Source organism: Triturus cristatus, chromosome 4_2, assembly GCF_964204655.1.
Source record: "Triturus cristatus chromosome 4_2, aTriCri1.1, whole genome shotgun sequence".
Lineage (NCBI taxonomy): Eukaryota > Metazoa > Chordata > Amphibia > Caudata > Salamandridae > Triturus > Triturus cristatus.
The window spans coordinates 43,551,342-43,568,004 of NC_140586.1; the positions used below are offsets into that span (position 1 = coordinate 43,551,342).

The following is a 16,663-nucleotide window of genomic DNA, read 5'->3' on the forward strand; positions in this document are numbered from 1 at the left end:
ATCGGGCGTATGGCGGCGTCCACAGCGTATTTCATCCGTAGGTGTATATATGTTATAAACAATGTGCCAGTGCCTATAGTAGTGCTATTTTGTAAACTCCCGTTATGTCTAGGTCTGCACGCATCCAATAGAAGGGGGGCCCCTATAGGTAAAATGGGTAGGCAGAGGGACTGACAACTAGAACCAAATGTAAAGAAGAAAGCCGACTGCCTACACAAAAGTGATATGTGTTAGCCCAAATGAGGGTCTAGGATGCAAAGAAAACCACAGGCCAAAGCTGACTCAGGGAGGCAAAGGAACGAAGGAGAGAAAGTTATCAACACATAATTTATTTAAATAACAAAGGTTAGGATCATAATCTTTACACAGAAGATACACAAAAGATGATGGGTTCCAAAATACAAATATATGGACGTCCCACACTCTACAGTCATACATACAATCATTCACACAACATACGCATTTATTCAACAAAAGGCATACTAACACAAAGCCACATTATTTTACAATTGGATTAAAAATAATTAACATCAAAAGAATATACAATTTGGCACAATAAAGATTGCACAGGACTCGTGCACTCCCAGATTTTAAGGACAGGCGGAGTCTTCAGGTAGGCACGAAAAAGTGAGAGCCAACGCACGTTTCGGTGTTTGCCTACACAGGGCTACACCTTCATCAGGGCAACGACGATGGTAAACGTGTGGGACACACAAAGGAAACCTTTAAGCCAGGTATATATTTAGAGACAGCTCTTCTTAGTAATGTTCAAAAAACGCAGTCCGTGAATCTTAAAGACTTCCGCGCATTTTTGGGGTTGCGATGCTAGACGGGGGGATGGGTTCTTGTAAGACATCGTCCTGTTAGGCCCACCCCACTTGCCAGTTCCTCCTGGCTTGCTTTACTTTCGACCACGCAGAGGATTACCAGCGATAGGGCAACAAGGGGCTCGAGTAGGTGCACCCTAGTGCCTGCATGAAGCCAAGCCAGGAGTTCGATTAAGTGGGTGTTACACACAGCAAGGGACAGGGGTCTCATAGTCTTCTGATTATTACACTGTGACACAGACCCTTTCACCTTGACGCCTACCCTCTTGGCCCAAGCAGCGCATAGTGAAGCTTTGCAGATAGGCATTCCGGGATCGTTAATCGGAGCGCTGAGGGTCGGTAGTGTGACCGCTATATTAGTTTTGCTCCCACAGGTTGGGAAGAAGAAAAAGAAACTAGTTCTTGGTTGGCGCCAATTTGATAAGGGACTGTGTTCCTTGCAAGCACTCAGAGTTGGCTAACCTGTGGGTGGATAACAGATAATCAAGGGACCATTCAGAAATGTGGCCAATTCAAAAGGTGGTCAAAGCATCCTTATGCATCATAGGTTTAAAGCATTCAAGAAGGCTATTAAGGGATCATTTACAACATGCTCTGGTACCCCTAAAGGTGGCGATTGTCTCATGTCTTCAGCTTTGCAAGTATAAACTCCTCGAGGAGACACAGGTTTAGGGTACGCGATTGAAGCGAACACTGTGTAATTTGACCAAGTGGGTACTGGTGCACTGCACGTGACGCAATTGGTCACTGGTGCTTGGGACAGTCGGCCATGAGTTGGCGATGTCTGTCTATTGTAGAGATGACCCTATAGGCATGGTTTAACGCAATTGGCATTAAATCACTGTTGCCAGCTTCCCAAGCCATCCTTTTAGTTGTGAGGGCATGTAATAGGCGGGATGTTCACGTTTGCACGAGTTCCTAGGTTAGTAGTTGTGGTGTTACTATGATTGGCAGCACGGCAGGAACATGGTGTGGTGCAAAAGGAAGTCGCCGCCTGACAGGAGTCCTAGCTTATATTGGCACAATTGTTAGGTGTTCCTTAGAACTGCCTTGGGTTATGTAGCGCGCGCACGTATGCAGATTCTAGTTTTGCGCAACACTGGGGGTCACCATGTATGGGTCTCCACGAGCAGCCCAAGGTCAGAAAATGTGTTTTGCTCTGCCTTCAGTGGCATTGCAGTACGTCTGCCTTGGTGGTTACCGGACAGGGTGCCCTAGGTGGGGAAAATTAGTATATCAGTTTGGGGTTAATTAGTGGTGCTCTACACCTATTTGTACTGCCAGGGTGCCACTAAGGGGGACGACTACTGGGGGGGCAGTCTCCCACAATTTGGCTGTCCATGAATGAATAATGTCTTCATTCACCAATTCCGATAGCTGGCATCGCCCCTTCCTTCCCAGCAAGGTAGACCTAAGCGGGTAGTTATGTAGTTATGTCCTTTGACTTTGAGGAGCGATCCTTTCGATGCTTTTCTCCATAGAAGTATTATCGCCAACTTTGTTTCAGTTTTGGACGGTGCCTTTGTCCCAAATCCATCAATACTTAACTGACTATCAGGTGACTCGCGGTCCACTGCTCCTTGTTCAAGACCGGCTCATGGCACACAAGCTATTCGTCGACCATGTAGATTTCAATTGTTTCAATATCAGTTTTGTCTGAGCAATCGACCCAATCGGTGTACCGAGTGTCCACCCAGCTGGTCATTGTTTCCCTGCCCTATACTAGCTCTCGTGCAGGTCAGTGGGGACAGGGTGGGGCGCTCCAGTGATGTCCACCTTCTCTTTAGTTTGGTTGGTTTTGAAGTAGGCAGGAACTGTACTTCTCCCCTCAAGGGGCTTAGCACCATAGCGGGCTCTTCTTGGATGTTGCACGGCTGTGTCCGGCTATCAGTTTTTTGGTATTATACCAAGGTGGTGTTCTAATGTAGTATTATGCCCGGGTGACAAGGATGGAATTTGCACATTATTTCACCTTTAAAGAGTCGCCTGTTTGCCGCCCCCGGGGTATGTCAGGATTGCGGTATCATGGGGGTCACTGGTTTGTGGCCGATTTTTGGGGAAGTGGCCTTTGGGCCAGTCCATGCATGATGCAGACTTCACGGGGCTCTGGTCACACCAAAGTGGGCCAAGATCACACAAAGCTCAGGCTGAGAGTGCGGTGTCAGCCATACATGGCGAGTTATGAGAAATATGCCAGAGTTAGCGAAGAGAACATCTCAGACTTGGTCAGTGATAATATCATGGTTCATCTTTTGTCCCTATTTAGGCGACAGATTCGGACAGGCTCTGTTTTGCTAAGAATAGTTATTTTGTCTCCGCATGTGCCCCTCTTGCAGTACAACAAGGCAAATTTTGTCTCCAACCCTAGCATTGTGCGTCGCTTTTCCGTTTCCATAGAGCTCCCGCTTTCGGTACCTGGCTCACGGGCTGGTGACCTGCCTGGCTGTTGCGGAAGTTGATTAGTGGAATGGCCCCAATTGCAGGTAAGCTCACTACTCATCGTAGGGAGACATTTCATACTTGTTCAACACGTTTAGGTGACAGTCCCACCAGTTCTGAATGGAGGTATGTTCAATATGCTACGCAGCGATGCCGGAATTGTGGCTTCAGTTACCTCATGCAACTAACAAGCATTGTTAAAGCCAATGGTACTGGCGTGTTGTAGGTGTACTGTGGTTCTGTAGTAGTTACACAGCGGCAATGCCAGAAACCACAATATAACAGTCTGCTTTTGCCTCCGGTTCCCTGCCCAATGGTGGGAAATTATAATTTCCACTTATTCAGTAAATTTCAACGCATAGAGAGGCACTTACAAAATAATGACTGCATTGTGCAATTGGCTATGAGGGGGCCTTCATGGGGCACACCTGCGAGTACCATATAGAACCAGATACCAAGTACACTGGGTGGGCAGTCCCCTGCAAGCCAAGGGCCGGTATCTGGCAGCTCCAGTAGGCATATTCGCCCGCGCGTCAACAAGGGAAGCGGCTGGTGGTAGTTATCAGCTAACAAGTGTGCTGTGGCGCGGAAAGGTTTGGTAAACTCTGCGTTCGTGCCAATTGGCGACAGGGTATTTTCGAACTTTTGGCGTCCCAAAACTCAGGAAAGGGCAGGTAATTGCACTCACCTCTCCCCCCTGGTTCCGCAGACTTGTCTGCCCCCCCTCCGGGTTAGCCTTCTGCGAGCTAGAACCAGCCAATAGAAGGGGCATCTCTTGGGTTTGGAGTCCCTATCACAGTGCGAGTCGAGCGCTGGGGTAGATGTACCATGTAAGACCGGGTCACCGCTGGGGTTGTCCCCAAGTTCGGGGCTGTTTTGAAGTTCGGGGGGTCAAAGTGGGTTGGAGCATTAGTCTTCAGTCCAGGGGTAGCATCAAGCATCTCTTCAACCCAAGTAAGGCCAGTTAGGATAGATAAGTATCAGCGAGTGGGTACATACACTGGCTAGCAGCATCATCGTGCCCTGTGAGCATGCGCGCTTTACTATTACACTAAGCTGCAACAAGAAGAACAGGACCGGACTGGCCGTAGCGGGCACCGGGCAATCCCCTGGTGCGCCACACGGGTGTGGGCCGGTTTTGGGCCCCTGGGGGCCGATTTTGTTACAGGGCCGTTTTTGAAGCATAGCAGCAAAATCGGCCCTGTAACAAAATTGGCAGAAAACCGGCCCTGGCAAAGAGCTCGGTGGCACCCCCAACCCCCGGGGAAGGGGCGGGCTGCCGAGCACTTTGCCAGGGCCGGTTTTGGTTCCCAGTCCGGCCCTGAAGAAGGGTGCCAAGTGCATAACGAGTTAAGAGGTTTAAGAGGTGTGTCTCTGACGTTACAGCTGAGTGGAGCCAGTCCCACTTTAAAGGTACGCCCGGGGGTTATGGTGTGCTCCTTTAGATCCCCATGACCTAGGCGGTGGGTGGCATCTACCTCAGCTAAGGTTAGGCACTGGATCACAGACAGTGCACTCAGTATCGAAGCAGCAGATTCTCTAAGCGGGTATGCCTAGGGGACCTCCCAGTGGGAACTAGCTGTCGAATTTCCTATAAAGAATAGGGGATGCAGGGCTGCGCTGGGGTGCAGCCGTGTGCAGTGTTCATACGCCGTTAGGGACCTCCATGTGCGCATTGATTTAGCGAGTAAAGGGACGGTGCCTAGGTTAAATATAATCCTTCCCGCCCTAATAGCCTAGCTGGCTACTGCGGTAGGAACGGTCCCTTAACAAGTGAGTGCTGTCCCAGAGATCGGAGACACGTGTGTCCAGCCACACACGGTGCCAGAAGGGCGGCATCCAGTGTGATCAGCAAATAGGTGGGCATCATGAGCCAGGGTGCCTGAAACTGTCCTGCCCTGTGTTGGACGGGGCTGAGGCAGGTGATGCAGTCGAACTTTGCGGCGTGGGGTGATTAGTGCTTGGCACAACTTCACAGGCATAGGGCGTTTGTTGCATCAGACGCTAGCTGACCCAAGCGAACGGCTAGGGCTATTGGGAGATAGATGGGGCATCGATATCCTGGAGGGAGGTCCTTTCATCTAGATTTGCAGGAGGCCCTAGACAGACGATCTAGCGGGCAAGACTATAGCTAATTTGGTGGGGGGCCCTGGCGGCGACGGTGGCCGCCTCCAGAGCTGTGGCAGAGTTACAGGGCGATCTGGAAGCAAATGGGTACCGAAGGGTACCTCTGCGCGGCACCATAGGGGGTGCCAGAGCCCAGGAGCCTCATCGGAGGTTCCTGGAAAACTGTGTCGGCGCCCCGTCCGTCCTTCGGGCGGTTGTGGGCCTGAACAACCGGGGGCTTGCCTTGCTACACTCCGCCCTGAAAGGGGCGTGAGTAATAAGGGACCGTGATCCGGGAAGAGGATCACCGAATGGGCAGCACAGACGGGGTTCGCCCCAGTGCTGCTTGGCTCATCAGGCGGACAGGCGGCCCAGTTGGTTGCCTGCCCTTGGATCGCCCGTAAGATAACCCACCATATTACATAACGGTGTATGTAATAAACCTGCAGCAGTTTCTTACCCAAACAAAAATTTGTGTGGTGTTTTATTTATGTGTAAGAACATGCATGCTATTGTGGGGGGTGGGGACTGTTGCCTCCTGCTGGCGCTATGCAGCTGCCCTGGTGCCCGCAGGGCGCCCTAGAAGGGCGGGCCTCTAGTGCCAGCTAGGCACCAGCCCACCCCCCTTCTGCTAGGGGACCCCTCGGGGAGGAGTCGCCCCACTCTTAGCAGCCAGTGGCTGCGGCGCGCATGGCGTGTCACTTCCGGGGCGCGAGGAACGAGGGGGGGTATATAGGCCTCCCCCCACCCTCTGACCTTCCTCTTTTCGCACCCTGGACACACCGTCTCCCACCCTACCGCTTACCCGGCGTGGAAGCAGTGGGGGAGGCATAGAATGTTGTAATGTTGTTCTTTTTTCGTTGCAAGCAGAGTTACAGGGCGATCTGGAAGCAAATGGGTACCGAAGGGTACCTCTGCGCGGCACCATAGGGGGTGCCAGACCCCAGGAGCCTCATGGGAGGTTCCTGGAAAACCATGTCGACGCCCCGTCAGTCCTTCGGGTGGTTGTGGGCCTGAACAACTGGGGGCTTGGCTTGCTACGCTCCACCCTGAAAGGGGCATGAGTAATAAGGGACCGTGATCCGGGAAGAGGATCACCGAATGGGCAGCACAGACGGGGTTCTCTCCAGTGCTGCTTGGCTCATCAGGCGGGCAGGCGGCCCAGTTGGTTGCCTGCCCTTGGATCGCCCGTAAGATAACCCACCATATTACATAACGGTGTATGTAATAAACCTGTAGCAGTTTCTTACCCAAACAAAAATTTGTGTGGTGTTTAATTTATGTGTAAGAACATGCATGCTATTGTGGGGGGGTGGAGACTGTTGCCTCCTGCTGGCGCTATACGGGGCAGAGAGGCACCCAATGCAGGGCAGAGAGGCACCCCTGTACACACACGTAGGGCGGTGTGTGCGCGACACGCATAACATTACTCTCCACACACAAGGTTCAGTTATCATTGGAGGTCTCAACTTCCCTTAAATACAAGCAAAGTATCACCCACAGAGCTCGGTGAGATCACCCGCCGTGAAAATTGTTCTCGCCCTCTAACAAATATTAATCTCTGCTGAATCCAAAGAGAACACCCTGCGCTCAATTTCACCCTCCTTGCAGACCCAAAAGGATGAAAGGTAGGATCACTGGGCACCCCAGATACAGGGCGGACTGGCACCTGTAACCCGAATTAGGACCGAAGAGAGCCCATAACACAGAGAGGAGGGTCTCTGAGTAACTGCTTGAGGGCTGGGGCACCACACCACAGTCCCAGACTACACTGACCCAGGCGGGGATTACTGTCACAGAAACAGTCTCCTAGGCCGTGGGGCCTGTCAAGAGCTCAGGTTAGCAGGCAGGCTGCGAAGCACTCTCTTTAAACAGGACGCAGAAAGTGCAGCCAGGGCCGGACGCAGCGAGAAAGGAAGCGTCGCAGTTCCTGTTGCCGCCATTTCCTGGTCCCAGGGCAGGTGCACACCGTGGGAGTCTAAGACGCCCTCGAATACAGCACTGGCGCACAACTCCCAGCCGCCTTTCCGTCCCTTCCTAAAGCCATGCGCATTGCTCAGCAGACACCCTCACTTCACATGAGCCCCCTAAAGTCAGCAGAAAAGCACCGGGTGCTTCCAGTATGCAACCGGTGGGGCTGGCTGATGGCCACCAAGCATGTATGCCAACTCTAGACCAATCACTGGCTCAGATGTACAGTTTCTGATTCTAACTCGGAGAAAAGAAAGCAGAAGAGATGTGGTCTCACAAAAGCTTAAACTACCCACACCTTCCCAATTTCACCCCTATAGACAGAATGGGCCAAATTTGTTGAAAGGTGCCAGCTCGGCAAAAAAATAAAACATTTATGCATTTACCAAATAAAATTGCTAGTAACTTTGAGATGAAGTTGCATACCTCAGAAGATAAAATAAAAAGAATCCAGAACTCAATCTGGAAATTGATTCAAGATTCACAGGCTGAGTCGCTGCTAGAAGTTTGATGACATTGCAACCAGCTAGTGTTTGAAGCTTTTCACAACCCAGGGTCCAGTATCATTCCTGAATCCCCTATCTGTTGCGTGTCATTGTGGGAGGGGATTGCTTCACTAGCAGCTGCTGGAGACAAGTAAATTGTGTACATGTATGAACTCTCTCAAACGATATAAGCGAAAAGGAAGTGAACGAAAGAAGAGATACACAAACACCACCCAACACTCCAGTCAGACCAGTTTTCCCAATACGGCTGCAGAAATTGATTCGTTTAAAGGCAGAGCAAAGAAAAAAGGATCACTTGACATATTAGGCATATTTACAGAAAGTGGTCCTTGCTCCATTACATTTATCTAGCATGGACTGATGGGCAAATGGAATCCGCAAGAGCAATGCCTTACAGGCGGCTAATCCTGGAAATCAAGCCAGAGGGCCGAGTCATGGATCGGACGAGCACTGCAAGGCATTAAAGCTGCAGTCAGCACGAGGCAGAAAATAGGATTTTCAAAGAGCGAGGCACCAGAAAGGGTCACTTCCCCGTTATGCTCTGCCTACATTGGTGACACCAAGCAATTGCCTTCCTAAATCAGAAATCTACACACACCACATTCCAAGGAATCACTCGCCTCCCACAATCTTCATAGGAAAGTAACACCAAGAGATCAAGCCACTGTCTATCATTTGTGTACATCCAATTCATAAACATTCAAAAACCTATGTATGCTTCAAGCGCACTAAAGATGAAACAACCTTGTTTACTACATGAACAACAATCATCACAAAGAAAAGCTTCAATTTCTACAATATGCATACATCAGACACCGCCTGAGATCATTCCCCCTTTTGTAATGTACTTACACCAGACACCCCAAAGCATCACCCCTTATTTCTACAACTGACTCACATTATCATCCCAGAATCTATTGTGTCATATAAAGTGCTTAGCATGTGGAAGGACATGTTTCAAAGTGCTTTATAGTAGCTGGAGCTAAAGGGAACAGTGTGTGGGGTGGAGGGAAGAATGGAATATATAGAAGAGGGGAGAGACAGAGTTGAAGGGTTCAGAGACAGGAGGATGGGCTCTGAAGGAGAGAGAAAGAGGGAGCGCAAACTGAGCAGAGTGAAAAATGCAAGAGGAAGATATAGAACTAAAAAGAATGAGGAAAAGAGGGTGACATAGAAAGAGACAGCGAATAACAGTCTGGATGCAAAGACAGGAGAAACTGAGCACATGAGCTAAAAGTTGCAATTGATTAAGAGAAAGCTGGATAGAGAACAAGCAAAAGAGAAAGAGCAGGCTTATCGGTTGGAAAAACAGATCAAGGGTGGTTTGCTCAGTAAATCACAGGTTGGTCATTACAAGGTGTAAACTGAGCGACAAGGAAGGCAAAGACAGGAACGGGTAGGCACTCACCCAATGTGATTGGTCCGCAATGAGATTTCCAATTCCCTGAGCACTTTTGTAGATTCCTGTACTCTTCGCCGAAATTTCTGTTAACAATTAAAAGATTCTATCAGGATCCTGACCAGATTTCTGTGATCAGTTAAAGGAAGACTTCAGCTTAAAGACTTTGGTAGTTAATCGAAACCATCCCATCAACCCCAACACAGTGCTATACAGAAATGCTGCCCTAGGAATCAATGCAAAGTCAAATTAAAGTGACCTTGGGAACTGCTTAAAGGTTATCGCTTCCACAGGCAAACATTTGTTTTTGCCTGCGGTGTTCTCCTCATTAACAAAACTTTATTTACGGCTCTCAACTCTAAAATGGCACTTTTTGCTTCTCACTTCTGGGGGCAACAGAAGACCTAACCTCACCTGATGGAGACATCGGCCCCCAAGGACTTTGCCAGACCCTCTCTGACAGACACTCAATTCTGGGTACTCTCATCTTCACTGTACACTTTTCTTCATCTTTAATAAAGCAATAAATAGAAGACTTAACTCAGACAAGCCTTACACAGGTCTGTGCAGGTCCATCTGCCGCATGATTTATTTTCCTAAGCACAAGTTAAAGTCAATGAATTCTTAGCAGTATACCATCTCTCAAAATAACCTAGCGTCATAGCAGCTCCAATTGCTCTATGGAAGTCTGAAAATCCTCCATGAATACAGTGCCAAGTTCTAGTACACTTTGCCCAAGTACAGATGGTCTTGCAGGCACAATGTTTTATAGAATTCGACCATGGGACTCCAGCTGGCAGATCCAGCACCCCAATTCAGCTCCCGGTTCTCGCAGACTCACCGTTCTCGCTGCCTTAAACCATGGGTCTGTACTCTGCCGGGACAGGACACACATTCTGCTATCACAAATCACAGACTCACTGTGCTCTTGACCTTCAGCTCGAGACTCCTAAGAGGTACAGGGCAGATTATCTGACTCCTTCGTAGAGCGTGTCATTTCTCTGGCTCTACCCTGAAGTTCTACCATGCACTTGTGCATAACTGAGATATTGCACACAAGAGCCACTAATCCCATGGGTCACTAATGGAAGGCCAGAGATTGCAACTACTTTGAAGAATACAACAAAGTTTTATTTTGGGGTCTGTCTAAACCACTTATAATGGAACACCACTAATTTCTTTGAAACTCAAACTTCTACGAACTGGTGTGAAAAAGTTCTTCACAAAATAATGAGGGTTTGGAAGAGCTGCAGGAACAAGTCATCAAGGAGATTATTTTTTGGCCAGGAGCAGAAATCCACCTACTGATCATATTCCCAGCAGGAGTGATAATCTGAAGATCGTCAAAATGCCTTTCAGAGAGCGGGGCACCACTGTGGTAATGTTTCTACCTATACTTCTTGTTTTCATTGTGGGCAGCTTCATCAGTAATGGACATTAGAGTATTCCTGTGAGTTCAGTAAACTGTCAACATTTTGGAAATAATATTTTAAACCAAAATAGGATTTAAATTAAAAAGCATTTTTTTTATTAACAAGAACCTTCAAGCAAAGGCAACAGAGGTAATTTGGAGGTGACCCTTAAGGCCATCAAGTTACCTGCAATAACAACCACATGAACCAGCCCAGCTACTCACTTTTAAGTCAAGCTCCCTCCTTGACAGACCATTATATCTCAGATACAGGGCAACTGGGCTGATCGCTTATGGTTGATGAAGATACCCATGATGGAGAGCTTCAACTACAGTGAAGAAACTGTACTTTCTCCATATTGGGAAAATCACGAAAATCATGACAATAAGAAGGAGTAACAAGCAGTACCCTTTAGGGAAAAAGCCGCGGCCAATGTAAAAGAGCGAATGGTCTAACTGAACTCATTCCTGGGTGCGGCCTACCATACCTGACAATATGCTTTGGCATCAGAGTCTATGCAGCAGTGTAAAAGGAAATTGTAAACTGATCTACGAGCAATACAACAGATTTTCAAACAGAACTTTCTAGGACAGAGACGGAGTTGCCGTTTGCCCGTGGAATGAGAGTTTTAGGTTTTGCCTGGAGGTGGAAGTTAGTATTCTAATTTTTAAAAAAATCAAATCCAAAACTATCCATTTGGCTATGATCTCTTTAAACACAGGAGCCCCAAAGTGGCTTAAGACTCGGAGTTGTTTTAAAGGCATTGCATCTATGGTTTTGTTAAAATAACATCTTAACATCTTCATAACATCCACAGTAAGCAAGGGTGGTTCTGGTGGGCCTGTCAGATTAGCAACAGCTAAAGGTGAAGGAGCAGCATTTTTGAACAGATATCTAAAATGACTTTAGGGAGGTAAGAGAGAAGAGAGCCCTATGAATAACTAACTCAAAGGGTCCTCAATATAGAAAAGCTGAATTTTGCTAACCCTCCATACTAAGGTTAAAGCTACATAAATGGCTACTTTCCACAACATGTGTTAGAAGTCTGAAATGTGTTTGAATTTTAAGGCACGCACGTTAATTTTGCAACAACAACATTAAAGGGCCTATTCACCAATAAAGCTGTAAAAAGTAGGGGCAGAGATCTGCACCTGTATGCTTTTTCTGACTTTATGGATTCACTGATCTTTCCAAGCATACACCCGGAAAGCTGCACTAGGTACAGGTTTCCAAGAGTACACTTGAAAATGTCAGGAATAGGGTTTCCCCAGTGCAAAAGCACTTTTAAAAAAATATTTATCTGCATGGACAATATTTTTTGCCATGGGGAAACCCCCTTCTCCTAAACCCCCCGGAAATATGGGAATTATTCACTTCCGTTTTTAAACTGAAAAGGGGTTTAGATGGACCAAATATCCTACATTTCCATGGTAGAAAGGAGAATAGGAGGTGTTTGTGAATGCACTTAGACGTACATGCCTGTGTGCACTAACAAACTTCCAAGGCTAGCCATGCTTTGAAACTCTAGTTTTCCCACCCCTTGAGTGGAATTTATGGGTGCGGAGACATCCATACTTGGTGTGAAGACCTGCACACACAACAAATGGGCTCAAAGTGCTGGGATGCCCTCGGGTAACCATGCACTCTACAAGTGTTTTTTCATTCATTCATTCACACCTGCCAGGAATCTCTTTGTGAAATCCTGGTAGGCTCTGTTAACATAGCCCTGAGTTGTCAAGAAGGCGCTGGTCGCCTAACTAGGTATGATATTATAAAGACTTTAAAAAAAATGGATGGGACCTTTTTTGTAGTCGTAAAAGGAAACACTAACAAAGATGAATATAGGACGTCTAATGTTGAAACACTCCACATGCAATTATTCTGGAAATCCCGATGCAAAGTCGAAACTGTGGAGAACAAATTGATTTAAAAAAACATTTCTTGTAGATAGCATTGGCAGGGTGCAAATTAAAAAAATACAAGGATTCTTCCTGAAACCAACCTACTAAGCATCTCCTGTGGTGTTCCGTTCTTACGGGAGGTAAATAAGAGAAGACAGCAATGCACGATTTAGAGCCTAGCACCTTCGTATCTGTACTTTACAAGAAGGGGGGAAGCAATCTTGACCCCATTGTGTTATGATGCAACACATCATACCTCCTTTAGTACATATTTGATAGCCTATTTACAGGAATGATGTAAGAGTAGGATAGACTGTGGCAAGTCAAATAAACCGCGATGATATCTTCGCTGCTGGTGAGCAGCCCTCTTGTACAGTCATCTCGGGCAGAAGGGGTCCTCTCTATGTCGGGATGTAAAGGAGGTGATGGTTACACCCTCAGATACGGTCAGCTTAAGAAAGCTTCAGCTTGGGACCCAATGACTCTCACTCGCATCCAGGCACTCTGGGGACGGTAGGGATCAGAGCGCGAGCCACGGCAGGGCAGGAGCCACATGTATAACGGAAAGGGGGGGGGGCAAATGGTGGAGATATGCAGGCATATTAATACCCCCCCCCGTTCCTCCCACACCCTCCCCTCTCCATTCCTATCCCGCATAATGTTTGCAGTGTATGGTTGTTATACGTAGGAACTAAACATCAACCCTATGGAATCACATCCAATGTTGTATCGGGGTGGCGATGATCATGTGAACATAACCATTTCTGGTGTACGTACAATCCTACCTGGTCTTTATGCTTGTTTGTTTGAGCATTCAATAAAGAATTACAACACAAAAAAAGCTTCAGCTTTGTGTTAGTATAACCCTGTTCTCACAGTCCACCGAGGTTCAATTCTACTGACTGAAGAAGCCTTTATTGTGTGGCTTTCGGTAGAGTCTGGCAGGAGGTATCAGAAATATGCAGTAATCATAGCTTCCAGGTCCAGCTTAGACAGCCGTCAAGAGCACGACCCCTTCACCAAAGCAGGTTCTCTCTAGAAGGACTCCCAAGAATAACAGACTCACGGATGGGGTCAGAGAACTCGTTTTAAATTCACAGCTTTATTCAAATTCGAACAACTGTAGAGTGCTGCAAGGACAACAAAGACGTCACGTTTTCTGAAGTGAGCAGCTACTACTGCCATGCTGATGGGGAGGACGCTCGAGGTGGCTTAAGGCTCGATTGTAGGCCTTTGTACTGATAAGTCAGAGAGTCACCGGACACTTCAGGGGTTTAAAATGAGAAGGCCAGGCTGTCACATCAACATACCCATCCTGGAAGTCTAATGTTCAGAGTCTTTCATCTTTATTGATGGAGCTGAAGACCCACAATTGTACATTTTATCGCTAGTCATTTACATTTATTTCAAATCCAAGTGCACTTAGTGCATTTGCTTCCCTTCCCTTGTTATTTAGTGTCAGTGCTGCTAAAACTACTGATAAAGGTGTCTTTTTTTTACTTGCGGGAAGTTTAGTTGAAGTCTGCTTCTTCCCTGCAGCCCACAAACCAGAGGCCATCAGACTCAGTCGTCATACAAGTCATCCTTTCATACGCTTGCACTCCAATTAGTGCATTACCTGAAAAAGACGGGTCAGTGACAATCTGCTGCCCTTCTGGTTTGGATCCTGTCGAATAGTTTGGGAATCTCTCCACAATGACACCAGGCATCTCATCAGTGGCTGCAAGGTTTAGCACCGCTGACCCCTTCACACACAATTTCAGAGCTTTCATGCACCGGAGATAGTGTTTGGGGAGACCCGCGGGCTAGTTCAGAGATACATATCACACTTTTCAAAGAGGGCAGATAAACTTACTGCTCTCATGGCTTAAGCGTTGGGCAAATACATTTTTCACAATGCAGCACATCCATTTAGAATTTTTATCCAGGGCACTAATGGCGGTATTTTGGGTGTGTAAGACGGTACTCATCTTGTGATAAAAATCACATTAGTCAGCAGAATGCTGATCCCTAAACAAGAGAGGGTCTTCAGGAGCAGATTTATATTCTGTTCCTGTCTCTGCAGACACACATACAGGTAGAAAGTGGCATCATCAGAGACATAATATACTTAGGTGTTTGGTAGGTTCCACAGTATCGAGTATTACGGAGACAGAGACTGGAATTGATGAAACTGGAATATTGAGCAGCTGCACGGAATTCCTGGTCATCCCTGCTAATTAAGTGTCACTGACAGATGGAAAAGGATTTGACGGCCAGTATCCTACATCAGCGAATTTAAAAGGGAGAGACCCTCCCAATCTGATTCCAATGATAAATTGACACTTGTGCGCAAGAAATGCCCAGAATAAGTGGGCATCCTGGGGAGAGATGTTAGAGGCAGCTGGAGCACCTACATTTCAGTATGGTTCTAAGGGGCAATGGAAACGCCATACGTGAATGTCTATGATAAGAAGCCTACCTGTGGGGAGAACCTCTGTACGGAGTCCTTTGTCTCTTTCTGGAATCTTAAATATTACTGTATTTCAGGATATACTAGAGCTGGTAGAGTGAGACCAGACACTGGAGCAGGTGAAGCGAGGTTAGGCAGTGGGGCAGGCAGCATAACGTAAGGCACTGAGAAAGGTGATGATGTCAGACACTACAGCATGAGTCCCTGGTGCTTATTGACAGACTAACAGATGCATTAGTATCTATGGTCATCCCATCACTCCATTCTTTTTGGAGCTCAAGTAGCGCTTCGGGTCGGAATCGAATTTTGCATGGCCTCAGCAGTGAGTGAAATAGGGAATCCATGGATTGGTACCCTTATTCATAAGGAGATAATGCAGCCCGCTACGAAGGTAATGAGGTAGTTATTTGCCATGGACACAGATAGTGCTGTCGAAAGTGCCAAATATTACACAAAATCAATTCCTGAAAAGACTGAAAGATGCTTATATATCCTGAATGCCCTACATTACAAGCATCAACAAGATAAGAAAATTACTACTCCCTTCAGCACTCACCTTCCTTGTGACTCCTGGGTCCAAGAAGCTCTGCAGTTTCTGAATATACGTGTGTGGAGGATTCTTTGCCTGAAATCGTTCCTGACAGAGAAAACAAACAAATACTGTAAAATCTAGCAGGCATGGGACCAGGCGAGCAGAGCATTTCAGAATGCTTTTCTCCCCAAAGACCGGCCCAAACAATAACTTCCAAGGAAGGAATACCCGATGGAGAGAGAGAGGACTAATCACCAAAAACGGTACATCTCCTTCGCTGCTTTGAGCTTCATCTCTATATCAAACTCTTCCACGACTATGACTTCTTAACCCGGAGTCCACCACCCACCTGTTCCAGAATCTGTGTGATAAAGCCCAAACTTGTATCAACCACCTTTCTCAATAAGTGCACTGTATAATCTTGCTCCGTTACCAATCACATATGCCATGACCTGTGCTCTATAAACTCGGACAATTACCAACCGCCCAAGCCATAGCCTGGGCAATATAACACTGGCATTTATCAACCACACTTTCAAGAGCCTGGTTGTATACCACCACAACCTCCAACAATCACCTCTTAGTGTTCACATTCCTTCCGATTGCTGCCAATTGCTTATTCCAGTGATACTTTCTCTCTTGTCTTTATCAAGCATTAATTCCAGTTCTTTTGTACTATAACCTCTGAAATATTACAAGTGACCACCCCAGGACCTCCATCCGGCCTCTACCAAATCACCTCCACCAATCAACCCACTGTGTTTCTATAATCCCAGACCACCAACAATGGGTGGCCACAGTGTTCATGCAATCCCTAACCTCTACCAGTTCCCACTCGTAGAGTCCCTACACCTTATTATCACCATTTGACAGCCATATTGTTACTATAACCTAGACACCCTGTTCCTATGAACGTGTTCCTATAATATCTGTTCTCATCTAGTCGGTAGCCTCGGGGCTCTTGACTATGTCCTTTTCTGGTAGTCTACCCACTTGTTTCAATAACCTCCAATCTTTTCCACTTGTCTGCTCTGTCCTTTAATAGCCAATACCTCTACTACTAATAGAGTAAATGAAAAGGGATGTCGGGCTTCTACCAGGCCTTTGAGGCTCCTATC

General features: G+C 47.1%; 1 protein-coding gene across 4 annotated transcripts in view; it reads right to left on the reverse strand.

Annotated features, from left to right (window-relative positions):
* FMNL3 (formin like 3) overlaps positions 1–16,663 on the reverse strand; it is a 314,942-nt gene that overhangs the window by 172,207 nt on the left and 126,072 nt on the right. For all 4 annotated transcript variants that reach the window (XM_085600370.1, XM_085600369.1, XM_085600368.1 and 1 more), the window contains exons 3-4: positions 15,570–15,650; positions 9,258–9,334 (exon numbers count right to left, since the gene is read on the reverse strand). In XM_085600370.1, the coding sequence (XP_085456496.1) occupies positions 9,258–9,334; positions 15,570–15,650 (158 nt within the window). The remainder of the gene's footprint in view (positions 1–9,257; positions 9,335–15,569; positions 15,651–16,663) is intronic.